At 48.1% G+C, this 14,096-nt stretch overlaps 1 protein-coding gene across 1 annotated transcript in view; it reads right to left on the bottom strand.

Moving 5' to 3' along the window:
• Positions 1-11,444, bottom strand: part of LOC144180511 (putative serine carboxypeptidase CPVL) — a 29,566-nt gene extending 18,122 nt beyond the window's left edge. Inside the window, exons 1-3 of the mRNA XM_077708842.1 lie at positions 11,298-11,444; positions 7,907-7,953; positions 2,879-3,081 (exon numbers count right to left, since the gene is read on the bottom strand). Coding sequence (XP_077564968.1) covers positions 2,879-3,081; positions 7,907-7,953; positions 11,298-11,371 — 324 coding nt within the window. The 5' untranslated portion in view covers positions 11,372-11,444. The remainder of the gene's footprint in view (positions 1-2,878; positions 3,082-7,906; positions 7,954-11,297) is intronic.
• Positions 11,445-14,096: the final 2,652 nt, after the last annotated feature.

Raw genomic sequence — 14,096 nt, 5'->3', positions numbered from 1 at the left:
TATCACTCACGCACCCAGCCGCAAAAATTAGGTATACAGCAAGTGCTTATGGCCATAAAAATTCAACAAGAAACTAAAAAAAAATCAGACACCACCTCCCTCCCAACCGATCATGCAGATCGCGATTGGTACCATACCCGCAGGTAACTTGAATTCCGAGCCCACAGTGACGCATGAAACTTAACAGCCAACCATAGCTGCCTGCTAGGCTACTCATATGTACTCAAACTCCAAATGGACTTGAAACTCCTATTTACTCAGAATTCAAAATGTACTCAAAACTCAATATGTAATCAAACTCAAAATGTGCTCAAACTCAAAATGTACTCAGAACTCAAAATGGACTCAAACTCAAAATGTACTCAGAACTCAAAATGGACTCAAACTCAAAATGTACTCAGAACTCAAAATGAGCTCAAACTCAAATTGTACTCAGAACTCAAAATGAACTCAAACTCAAAATAGACTCAAACTCAAAATGTACTCAGAACTCAAAATGGACTCAAACTCAAAGTGTACTCAGAACTCAAAATGGACTCAAACTCAAGATGTACTAGAACTCAAAATGGACTCAAACTCAAAATGTACTCAGAACTCAAAATGGACTCAAACTCAAAATGTACTCAGAACTCAAAATGGACTCAAACTCAAAATGTACTCAGAACTCAAAATGGACTCAAACTCAATCGGACTCAAACTCAGTCGTGATCACTCGGCTCAAACTCACTCAAGCTCAAACTCACCATGCCACACTAGCCTCGCGCTCACTCAAACTCAAACTCACGCGTGAGTTTGAGTCCAAATGAGTCTGAGTGAGGGGACTCATGAGTGAGTTTGCCGACCTCTGGCCACGGGTTCCAGGAATGTGAGTCAGGGCCCACCAGCGCAAGCGCGGCCTGGAGACGACCGGGGCGTGATCAGGCGACTGGTTGAGGCTCGAGGTCACGGCCCAGGGCGGAACCACAACTGCACCCGCCACGTAGAACGGGGTGCTGCTTCTGCTGCCTCGCTCGGGCAGAGCTGGCGACAGACGGCCAACGCTGGGCCGCGAGCGGGACTGGCGATGACCCGCCATCGACTCTCCCAAACATCGACCACCGAGGCTGCTGTTAGAGAGTTTTTCCCTCACTTGGATTATGGACTCGTGTATTTTGTTTTTGCTGTTGTTCGCCGTGGTACCGTTTTCCTGCTTTTTCGTTTTCTCGTGACGCTGTCAATATACTTTTTTCCTGTAGCGGACGTCAGATTGTGATGGACTCGTTGGGCCTTGTAGGTGTGTGACGCGTGCCAACGGGACTCGATAGGGCAAGAGGGCCAGAGCAAGCCATACGCCCACTAAATGCAAAATGCTTTGACGGTCTAGCCAGCGCCTTTGAATGGAGGCTGGCACCATCTGTTGGTGTAATAAAGCTAGGGGAGCATGTGAGCGAAACCACTTTTGGAAAACCGCGCCTTAGCGTCTAGTGGAGCCCGAGAAAGGAGACGCAAAACCAGGCATTCACGTGAGAGAGCATCTTGTTTTCTGAAGTTGACAAAGCACGAAAGGTCAGCACCCGGCATACTAGAGGGAAATCTGGCGCCACCGTCTAGGGGAGCCGCGCTTCAGCGAGCGTGCCGTCATGTACCGGGCAGGCACGTTCCACTTGTCCTTGGCATGGCTCATGAACAGGCTCAAAAGTTGGCTTTGACTGCAAAAATGCAACAATTATACTGTCGCAGATTAATAGAATTTGTTTTATTATTATAAAATTAAAGCTCCAGAAAGATTTATTTGTCAGGGATTATTTAGAAGCTTCATGCGAGATGAAAAAAAAAAAACAATGTTACCCCGTTTGGCTTCAAGACGAAAAAGAAGCCATGTGGCTAACCAAGCCAAGGAGGCGAGGAACGTCGCTAACTGCAATGGCGCCGCTCACAGCGGCCCGCGAATGCAGCGCCAGATTTCCCTCTAGTATATATTAGTATGAAACTCTATGGCACCCGGTGCCTGCTGCACGTACATCCCCCCCACGCTTCATCGTCGTCCTCGTTGCGTGGCTCATTGGAACCCCGCGATATTTGCGCGGGTGGTTCAAACACAATTGACGACTACCACAGCAACAGCAGCGGCTCCAGGAGCGGAGGCAAAAAAAATCGCTTTAAAAGGTGAAAGATCCATCGCTGGATCTTTCAGACTGCATTAGAGACCCAAAAACACGTTTCTTGCATTCCATTCAATGCCATTAGCTGCGGACCTTTCGCGCTGAAATTTCCGTTCTGGCCTGGGTAGCTTTTCAACTTTCCTCCATTAGCAAAGGCATCGGCTGCCTGTTACTTCTTTGGTTGTTCAGTGGTATCTACATTCCATCGCTGTCGTTCCAACTCCACCCTTTCTTGCCGCCTATTGGGCCCTGCACTCCTTTCATACGTCAGTTTACATTGCGCACGAGCGCGTACCAGCGGCGTTGCAACGCGCGTAACGGGGACGAGCAACTGGGGTTTCCAGAGGTAACGTCGAACTGAGACGCGGTGGCTGCGCCCGCCCGCAGCTTCCACTGCGACGAAGTCTATTGTCTTAACCCCTCAAAGCGCGCGACCGATAGCCTGTCGCTCTACTACTGCACTCTCCTCGGCGCCACTCCCACTCCTCTTTTTTCCTCTTCTAAATCTTTCTCGCATCCCCTTCTGGTTGTGTTTACACAACAAAAGTGTCACTTCTCTGCATGCTCACATTACCGTACTACTGCTAACGCAATATTAAGAAATACACAAGCTGCTGTTTACATGTATCCATTTTGCCCTTGTTGTTGTATGACCTTTTGCAAAACATCTACCAGAAAAGTGGTCACCAGAAATCCCGAAATATAGAAGCACCGACGTTGTTGGAGGTCATGTTTACCATGGCGGGGACGAACCAGAAGAACAGGTTGCTGCCGAACTCTTCGTTGACTGTTATGAAGCCGGAGTAGCTGGGAACATCAGCCACGTCCCCTAGCGACCCCACCCGGCTTTTCTGGAGCGCTTCGTCGACATTGCCCGCTTGAATCAGAGGGGTGAGGAGCAAGGGCTCTCCACTGCTGGTGCCCTGATCGGGAGCTTCACCTGCGGCAACAATAGGTTTTGATGTGCAGAAGTTTTTGCCTAGTACTCCTACACTTCCAAGAGTCTAACGCCATGTATTACCGCATACATACATAATTGGCGGCGTTAGCAGATTTCGGTGTTATACAGTAAAAGCTCGACATTGCGGAACTCATTACTCGAATTGACGGGTAATTCGAACAGCACGATTTGATTCGGCCAAGCTTCCTAGAAGAGCATGTATAAAAAACACGCAAAATCTAACTCGAGCATCTTCTGCCACGGGGAATTAGAACGAACTACGTACCACCGCCACGATAGCCGGACAAATGTACCCGTCTAGATGAAAAGAACACATCCGCTTCGGACAAACCAGGCTGAGTTGCCTCCAGAACGGTAAGGGATGATAAAAATGGGTAAAGTGGATGACCTCAGTTTTACCCTCCTGGCGGACCCCTGCCGTATATGAATATTATATTTGCTGGCTATGTCGACTTGGAAACGAGTTCTGTAGTGTGTGTTGCCCTGACAAACGAGTACATAACACCTGACGTTAAGGAACGGTAGACGAGCCCTACTGCGCATGCGCCAACTAAACATCAAAAAACAAAGAAAGCAACCTTTTCTTTTTGCCAGATGTGACGTCATGGTTTACGAAAAATGGCAGCTGTTGTACGGTTACCTCGCTGCGCTCTTCTCGTCGTGATTTTTGTCTGCTGTTTGCAGCTTTGCCTAGGTGCTTGGCTTGGGATTGTGATGAGGGCGCTCTAGAAGAACTTCTGGAGAGCACTTAGGGTGGTGTGCAGAGTGTGATTGGGACGCTGAGAGTGCGCGATTGCCTAATCTGCGTGTAGTACGTTACGACGGTGACCAAGGGCGTTCTGCGTCAGTTCTGCAGCCTCGATTTGCAAAAGTGATGAGTGCGCTTCCGACGAACTTCTGGGCACCCTGTTCAAGCCGCTGGGCGTTTCGTCGCCTACGCGCCGTGTTGAGAGGCACCAACGCCGGTCACTCGAGGGCAGTGGAACGGTGCATGACCACTCCCATCGTAACCAAGCTTACCACTGCAAACGATTCTGCGTGCATACCTTATTTCGCACCGCACTGCTACGTAGACCAAAGGGCTGTGTTTTTGTAGGAGTATAACGGAGTTAACCTGCGCGACGTGAGGTATAATAGTGTATTTGGAGTCGTGAGGCAGGCACATGATGTTCACATTTGCGAAGGTGTAGTAACTACCGTGCTGAATAATCTGTCTGCTAATCAGTTCGTTGATCTGAAATCTTAAGTCAGCTGCTAATAGGACATGCAGCCCGTGGGGCTGCGCACGGGACAAAGGTTGTTTTTTTGTTGTTGTTGTTAACAGCTGTAGGGACCAAGCCTTAAAGGGACACTGAAGTGAATTTGTCAAGCTCCCGTTTTTGCTTGCCCTGCGTAGACTGGCTCAAATTAGCACACTTTTCATCGTTTATCCGGTTGAGAAATCGGTAATTATTTTACAAAGCGCGAAAGAAGAAAAACTACCATGCGCGGTTTGCGGCGGCCGCACCAACTAAAGCTGTGATGTTAGGAGGAGCCGCACCGTGATTGGACGATGCCCAAGGTGAGCAACCAAACAAGTTTCGGTTTCGGTTTCGATTCTGTAAAACACAACCGGTGGCGTTGTTGGATGGGCATTCTCAATAACTCAGTAATCATCGTACCGCGCTTCTGCCATGTTGTCACCTGTAAAAATGCATAAAGACAAGCCTCCCAGGACGGCTTGGAATCGTAGCATTCACTAGCCGAGGACTACGCAGTGCATGGACGCCCTCCGCGTACACGCAGACGCCCAAATGTCATGCGCTTTTCCCCCATATTTGGAGCTTGCCTCACTCATGCCTGTACCGTAAAAAGCGTTTTCGCACCAGGCCAAGGGTCTGTTCATTCTGGCCTGTGCCCACTGCCCGCAAGCAGTCGCGCGGTGCTTATGGCAACAGCACGCCAACGAGAACTCGCTAGCGCGCCAGGGCCAGCCGGCGCGCGTTCTGTTAACTAGTTCATGGAGCCATGAACGTTGCGGCCCAAACAAAAGGTGAACTCAATGTAGAAAACATCGGCAGAAAACGAAAAAGTTAACTTACAAAAAAAAAGCACGTACCCGCGGGGTCTCGAACTCGTGACTTGCAAAACACTTGCGGCAACATACCTAGCGCCTCAGAGCACTCGGCCACGGAACGGGCTCTTCTGACCTTGGTAATATAAGGTATATATTGTACAACAAGTTTACACTTTTATTTAGTTTTGGCATTTCAAGCAGCTTAGTTGACTATTTGTTGTATTGCGCTCCTGCAGTAAGCGTCGCCCGAGTTTCCACAATAGCTCAGGTCTAGCAATTGCATTTCGTAGACGGAAAAGCGTTCGCAGATGCGTAGTCGTGCTGCTGACCACTGTGCTTGTTCGCCCAGCGCAAAAAAGTGCTTCCCGCACCCTATTTTTACGCTGTACGGTAAAAATATCAGTTGATTTTATTTGCTTAGTACCTATATTGACTTCGCTGACTCTTCTCCCGCCTTCAAGAGGCCTTATATTTTCCTACTGGCGTACCAGTCAGCGAAGCGTCGCATGTGCGCTTGTGCAGCGCTTGTGTGAAGCGACCTTGACTTGGAGCTAGATACAGTGTACAAACTAACCAAGTAAAGAAAGGCCCATTCTTCCACTCACAAACGTGTCCTGGCTTCGTTTCAACTGAGCGAACGAATTGCGACGACCCGTCGGCGGCCGGCGGACGAAACGCTGGGCCGACTGACTCTGTCTGAAGGCCGGGGAGCCGTGCAACAGCGCAGCCAATTGCGAGCTCGGCTCCTCTCGACGTCACACGAAAACGCCGCAGAAAATGGGCGAGCGTAAAGAGAGGAGGACAGCATTTTCGAATTAATTTTTCTACTGAATAAAATCGCGTAAACGCGCCCAGAGTGGTCGTAACATGGCCTGGGGACTCCGGACTACAATTTGCGCGAGTAATCCCGCAATGTTTACATATCACTTCAGTGTCCCTTTAATATTACACTAGTTAGTTGCGCTTAGCCCTAGTGCCAAGCATTTTTCCTCATGTGGACCCTCTCAAGTTACCGCTTTTAAAATTATCCCTTCTTGGGCGCGTTCAAGCTGATATAATGCCATGCATTCAACAGATGCTGAACAGGTCATGCAATATGTCTTTGATGTGGGTTGTCACAAGCCTCAGAACAATACTGCACTTCAGTTGGTACTTTTAGCAACACATCTTGTGATGTGCAATGCTTTCAAGTCTATTTCTTCTGTGTTTAGCATGACTGAGGACTTGTCTGGAGCAATCTTACAGGAAATAAGTTATTGGTTTTGAAAACGCAAAAGTCTCTTGTGCAGTTGATGAGGGAAGATTTATAATTCCGTACACATTCCAGAACAGTTATTCAGATATGTGTTCTGATTTTACAAATACTAAAGGCATATCTCTAACCATAGTACTTTCGGTGCGCCTCACTTCCCTTTGCGTGTGTGTTTGTCTGTGGGCACTTCTTCGTTCTTTTATTACTGGAGACCAAATCCATTGTTTTAACACAGACGCTGTTGTTGCTGGCCGTGATGCGTGCGGTATGCGGCATCATCAAAGATACCAGGTCATTGTTACTTCCGCCGTTTACCGCGCGCGTGAACACGCGTTTCAAGATCAGACCCTGGCGAAGTCCAGGCGTGTGTGTGGCGCTCGTAAAAATACCAAGAAAACAGTTCACGTGCGTCAACGAGGAGCACAAGACACGGAGGAGCACGGAGCAACCCAGGACAGCACGCGCTACAGACGCCCAGTTCGCGAAGCCGGTAGCCGCTGGTTGTATCGCGTGTTGACAACTCACAATTTGGGAGACATGTGAAAGTTTGCGGACAAAACGACACCGTCCCGCCAGCCATGCATGAGTAAGACGACGACATAAATGGATATGACGATTACTACTTGTATACCACAACAGTGAAACGCGACGGCGGAACATTTAAATAAACGATTTCAAGCGTAATGCAATAAGCAGTGGTGTGTCCTTCACCGCTTACAAAGAAAGAAATCCTCCAGCTTCGATGTGGTAAAGCCTTTGGCGGCTTAGTGCAAGCTTCGACAATTTTTATGCTACGTTTCAGCTTCCTGATAGACGACAAGAAGACATTTTCCAAATTTCTGCGTTGTTTTAGGTTTTAAAAAATTAAAAATATTATAAGCTACACTAATTCTGGTCTTCCAAACTGGCCCCATCCAAAGCCGATCTCCTAAATAACAGCACGCCGAAATTGACCTTGCTTAGACAACCTTGCGGTCGCCTTGGCATCCTGTTTTTTAACACAATATAATTAACAGTGTTATGCCGCCTATCCCAGTTTCACCAAGTTCTCATAATATATGAAATTCTAAGCCTGAAACGGGCAATGGCAATTGGAATCAAAACAATAAAATAAATTGTTGCGACTAACTCGCCTTCTTGAATATAATCCCTCCAAAAGTTCAACCAAATGCAGACAGTTAAAGGTATATTTAAGGGGGAGGAATGTTGGTTTGCGGGATCTATGAGGAAAAATGGAAAAACTTGGAGATAAGGAACAAGCCAAACAGGTTGAAATTGTGGTAGATAAAAATTGAGCAGCCTGTGGTATATTCGCTGAGCGCTCGAGGCCGGTAGGTTTCGTGAAAGTTCGCAAGACCACGTTGAGTAAAAAAATAAAGGAAACCAGCTTAACTTTGTCGAAAATATTTTTGAATGGTGAATTCTAAGTGAACTTACAGTTTGCTATGAGTGACTTGTGAGACGAGTAAAAACGAGTTATTACCCGAGTATCTCACCTTCAACACCTTGATCTCTCCTGTGCCGCGCTGAGACACCTGACTGCCTGCACCAATACAATGAAAAATCGTTTAGAACTTGACGAAATTAATTCTATACTTAGTTGCGGCCTGTTGAAAAAACTGCCAGGCTGCACAGTCCCGTCTCGTGCAGCAAATTCAGGCAACCCTGAATCCTCTAAACTAGATATGGTGTCCGCCTGTCGGTCGCTGTGGGAGCAAACAAGTAACCGCGCGACTTGTACCACACTCGTTGCAATAATGTCTTCTCCCTGTCCCTCACTCTCTCTCTCTCTCTCTCTCTCTCTCTCTCTCTCTCTCCATATATATATATATATATATATATATATATATATATATATATATATATATATATATATATATATATATATATATATATATATATATATATATATATATATATATATATATATATATATATACACACACCTTCGGCTCTGTTACTTATATGAGAAGTCGATGGGAGGGATAAACTCACACAACAAAACACTTCTACATTACACAGTTCAAGTACCGCAGCCGCACTTATAGTGAATCAATCTACGATTTTCGCTACATTTCGCTAAAAAATTCGCGAAGGCGAAGCGTACTTTTACGACGACGTTCGGGCGATGGATAATTTTCTGCGGTTTGATGGCGCATGTTCGCAGGGCGGCACTATACAGGGCGAGGATGCGGTGGCCACCGTCGCCTCACTGCTCGGTGTCTGCCAGTGTGGCTAGACGAGGCAACGCTCATACAAAGGCCATGAGAAGCAAAAATGGCTCTCAAAACTACTATGCTTACTTTTAATTGCACAGCACTATAAAAAACTGTGGCAATTTGTTTAGAAACGATTGCTAATATTTCTTAGTGTTTTTGAGATTTGTTTGCCAATATTGGTGCTAGAACGTTGGAGGAAAAAATGGCACAGCTTGCACTAGTGGTGCATGGCTGGATAAAAGGCGGAGCTGGCGACCCATCCTAGCTTATTTTTTATTCGGCCAACTGTTCTGCGTGGTGTCGTCGTAAGCCTCTCAAAAAGTAATCGACACTCGGTCATTGAAGTATGTACGATGTACGCGAGCTGGCAACTCCCGATATTCTGCAACTCGCTGGCGTTTCGCCGCCGCATCACTGGCGCGGTATTCGGAATTGGACAGAAGTTGCAGCCTTCGTTCTCTAGTAGCGGCTTGGTGCCTTTCGTACAGCGCTTCCTCGTCTTCGGCAGCGACGCTCTTCTGTGGTCGCCGCATCTCTCTGTTCGTCAGAGAGACCCGGTTGGTGCGCCTCACACGCATTTATGAGCTGGCCGCAGGAAGTTCTCGACGACCAGACGCCCGGGTCATTTTACCCGCAGGCTTTCACAACTCTTGCAAAGTGGACCGCGTTAGCACCCGCTAGAACCGGCGGCAACCGGCTTCGCGAACTCGGCGTCTGTAGCGTGACGCTGGCCGAAGTGTTCTCGAAGGTCGAGCGGGGCCGGCACGCGCGAGGACGTCTTAGCTAGGCGAGGCTTGGCTCCGCCCACGCAAGTGCGCGAAGTTCGTGACAGGGGACGCCGGAGCAGTTTTCGACAGACGATAGTCTTTCTCGGGCTACTTGAACGCAGAAATTTTGGTCTTTTATGTATGTCTGTCGAAAAAAGAATTTATTAAAACTACTAAACACAGCTGTTGGGCAAGTTGGTGCATTATGATTGGTTGTGAGCGCTTGTCCCGCCGTCGTCCTTCTTTACAGCCGTTGTCAAAGTCGCGCTCTATTTTTCAATCATTTTATTAAAACTAGTTAGAGCTAGGATTCGCTGTAGTTAGCTACTACACGGGTCGACAGGGCACATGATATACGGAATGTCCTACGGAGGAAATGAAGTTAACATCACACAATCTCACAAAAAACAAAGTCCACCGCACCGAAGGCTGTCGGTCGCTCGATTCAGTAACCCGGCCTAAGTGAAACAGAAGGTGCACAATAGGCTTATATACCCACCGCGAAATCTAAGCGTCTACGTCCGGTGGCAATGTTCATACTTGTCAACATTGGTGAACAAGATGAAAAGATAACGGTAATATGAGGTTGAAAATCAATACAAAAGTGACATCTTCGGTGTTCTTTTATTAAAAAGAATGGGTTCCTCATTTTTGCGATAGCAAATGAAATACTACACCCACCGCAGATAAAAAAATTCACTCTATCGGCTGCTGTCGCCCTCACCACCACCGCTACTACTAGCGGCAGTTTAAAAAATTAAATGGCAGCAATAACGAGACGTTCCACTACATAGGTTTCATGTTCCGCGTGGAATGCACGTGGAGTAGGCCGATGTAAGGCTCTCTAAACGTTCTAGCAGGGGATTTCGATTGAAACGCGTTTCCGCCGTACGCCAGCGCTTGCATCGAGACACCCGGCCTGGAGCAGTGGAATAGGGTAAATTTAAATTGACTTGAGGAAATCCCTAGCGTATGTATCTTTGGAGGAGCGAGACAGGAGAGGAACAGCGTAAGAGGTGAGCGGGAAAGAAAAGGGAGGCATTCACTTGGCAGAGCCGCGCGACGACTATCGTCCTTCGTCGACATTTGCAACGAAAGGAATAGATGCGCGGGAATCTTTTTTTTTTTTTTTTTTGCTAACGACAACAGGCCAACCTCAATCTTAAACAGCTCCGTTGTTAAAAGAAGTTGCACCGACAGGTGGCGCTGGGCCTGCCCTGCACGCTTCGGGTCAGCGCACGGCTCGTACACGTCATCTTCGTTGTCTTCACGTTCGGTCATGAATTTCAACCGACGGCTGCACCCGAGAGGCTCCATAAGGTAACAAACGTCAATGAACAGCACTGTCGTCTTGTCAGTAGTGGAGAAAAAGCGGCGATTGTATGTGTCCTGGCTACACTATGGGAATAGCCAAAACCAACAACTGGTGTTGTGTGAACGGACCCTGTACACAATTAAGCTCACCGCCTACGAACGTCTTTTCGCAATTTCGATAGAGTCAAGGGAGGATGCTGTGATGAAAGATGAGCTTGCAAACGACCTAACATCAGGTTGTGGGTCACACTCTGCAACGTAAAAAATGTCCGCTACCACTTAAGTTGCAAACAACATAAAGTGAAATTTGATCGCGATACCTGGGTTGAAATGCACTTGCCTGTCGCAATTTTTTTGAAACACTTGTTGTTGTCGGAATGGCTGATTTTTTTCAGAGAATTTATAAACGGCGCGTGAATCGAGAAGTACGAGACGTGAAAAGATGCCACCTTCTCCGAGAGCAGAATGCGCGTCGAAGTGTGAAATGCACGTATGTACAGTTATTCGCACCATCGGTATTTCGACTGCATTAGGAATTTTGGAAACTTAATATTGAATAAGGCATCATTTAGGCGACGTAAATATACCTGCTCTCCGTATTCGCGGTGACGTGATTGAAGAAAGCACAGCTGCACAGTAGAAGCAGCAGCACCGTCTTCATGGCGTGTCGCAAGGGTACTCGCCCAAGGAAATTTCGCCTGAGGGCAGGGGCACAAAAATACAGCTTTGCCAAGGCTGACCTAGGATTAATAGAGAGAAGAAATCAAGAGTTCAGCACTCGCGTTAGAAAAATAAGTGCAGAAAGAGCGTCGAAGAGTGATGATTTCGCGCTCACCTGTGTGGTGCCGATGGGACAACGCAGCTTCCCTTGTGAAAGCTGCGTCGCGATCTATCGAGCACCTGACTATTTAATTTAAGAGTAATATAGTTATCTTAACGACAGTACTGGCACAGACGTTGTTTGAGCAAGCAGGAGATTAAAATAGCTCCGCCTTGCTATAAACTCTGCAGTCAGTGGCCCTGCGTGCCTGGTGTACTGCTGCTCGTTTACGTATACAGAGAACAGAGAAACGCCAGACGAGCCGTATTAACTGCTTTTATGATCGTCGACTATAGCTCATGCAACGTGGTAGAATATTTAGGTCAGGGTCGCACAAGGCCGACTAAATAACACAGGTTTATGCACCTGGCCGGGAACGTGCTTGAACTCGGGGGCACTTGCTCACGTATTTCTTCAGCCAGCGGATGCTTACAGCTGCCAGTATCCGTTCGCCGGGAGGGGCTGCCAGCATCCGCTGCTGACAGCTGCCGGTATCCGCTCGCCGCAGGGTTCTTCGGAGGGCTCATGGCAATCTAGGCAGGGATTAAGCATTTCAAGGACCGTCCGATGCAAACCACGGACGCACTAGTAATAAACACTTACGGAGAAGAAAATGCCCCCGTTCTGAAAACTGATATCGTTAAACGCAGCTATCGTACAATAAAGGATTTCCCCATAGAGCGGTGGATCGACGGTGAAGCTCTAATACGATCTCTGGACACCCTAAGCGTGCGTGAAACCGGGCTTTCAGTGTGCGAAAACAGTTACTTGAGAATCGCGAAAAAGGAGCGGTTCTAGATAAGACAATTCATGCATTGGTCACGAAGAAGGAGTACAAAGTATACCTTTATTTCATAAACCACGTATCGTTATACATTTAGATCGCTCGTAGATGTACTCGCTTATAGAGCGAAAAACTGTGCCATGGTTTCGTTCTTTGCGAATGGGGTCTTTGGAGGTTTGACGATCGACTGGACGCACTTTCAACGAAGGCAGGGCGCACTTTTACTTCCGTGCTTCTCTCAACATTTTTCTAGTAATGAGCGGTAGATCTTTTGCACTTTCAGTATGTTTACTAACTAGTTTACTACTCTACTGACCTAGTTTGTCTAAGAACTCTTATCAACTTTCGTTGTTTTGACGCTACACACGACCGCGTTAGAAAACGATAGCGTGAACGGGCGCCAATCGTATTGGTTAGCCGAATCAAAATTCTGATACGCCGAACGATGTTCTTTCCATACCAAGTTTGGACGCGAACTCTCGTTAACTTGTTCCTACTGCGCCTGCGGTGCCCGTCGCCGAGATGCGCAGGATGCACGGAAAGCCGCACACTCCGTTTTTGTATTTCAGTGTATCTTAATGGTACTGCACCTGAGCTAGTTGTTCCTCGAAAGAGGGGGCGATAGTGAGCCAGGTTGGCCCGATAGGGTCAATGGGACGATAAAAGCTGCGATCTTTTCGGTAAGTCAGGTATGTTTGCAGTTGTGTGAGTGCATTCCCATAGCAGACGTCGCTGATTGCGACCGCCAGCGCAGTAGTTGAATGCTAGTGGTTTTTCTATCCTTGCGTTGAAGAGATGATATGGCCTAGGTGGGGTGCATGTCGTGTTAGTCTGCGCTTTTGTTCGTGACACTGCTTGCTGCCAGTTTGTACAACGTAGAGCGGTATCCGATCCAGAAGGGAATTTTTTGGCTGTCGAATAAAATCTGGGCCATGTTGGATAAGTTCAGGCGTTTGGCGTCTAGGATGGGAAGTTCCGTGTTGTAAGTGCATATGCTGTCGTGCACTTGTTGGGGGGGTATCCTCTTCGGGTATATTAAAGATAACTCCTCTGACCGTGTTGCCCGGAGCGGCCACATGTGTGGAGAAAGAGAGAGAGAAAACTTTATTATTTGCAGTAGGTTTAAGGGGTCGGGGTGGCCGCAGGCTCCAGCCTGGCGGCGACTAGCGTAGCCCTGTCCACGAGGGAGAGTTGTGTCCCTAGGTCAGAGCTACCCAGCGCCCCCTCCCACTGCTCGTCGGAGGAAATTAGAGGGAAAGGGTCTTTAGGGCAGCCGCACATGGAGTGGGGTACAGTGGAGCGTGTGCCACAGGCAGGACAATTGGGGGAAGGGTAAAGGGAGGGGTGGATGTGGTGAAGTACCGCTCGGCAAGGGAGAGTGTGAGTCTGGAGGAGTCGCCATGTGCGTTCCTGCGCGTGGGTGAGCTGGGAATGGGCAGGGGAGTATTTGCGGCGGGCGAGGCGGTAATGACTCACAATGTCGTGGTAAGTAGTCAGTCTGTCCCTGGCGGATCTGGCCCCATGGTAGGGAACGAGGCTGGGGCCCGCTCGGATTGTAAGTCCTCGAGCGACGACGTGGGCTGCCTCATTTCCTCCGAGGCCGGCATGAGCCGGGGTCCAAATTAGTTCTACCGGGGAGGTTGGGGAATTTTGAGCCAGAATTTTGAGGGCGAGTGGCGAAATAAGGCCACGAGCGAAATTTCGAACGGCCGTTTGGGAATCTGAGATTTTAATTGCGGGGGTCGGCCTGTGTGACAGCGCTAGCGCTATTGCCGCCTCCTC

The sequence above is a fragment of the Haemaphysalis longicornis genome, unplaced genomic scaffold (assembly GCF_048455015.1).
Source record: "Haemaphysalis longicornis isolate Haplotype H1 unplaced genomic scaffold, Haemaphysalis longicornis Haplotype H1 scaffold_4, whole genome shotgun sequence".
In the NCBI taxonomy this organism is placed as follows: domain Eukaryota; kingdom Metazoa; phylum Arthropoda; class Arachnida; order Ixodida; family Ixodidae; genus Haemaphysalis; species Haemaphysalis longicornis.
The sequence above is the reverse complement of the archived record's forward strand: the minus strand, read 5'-3'. Positions and strand labels throughout refer to the sequence as shown.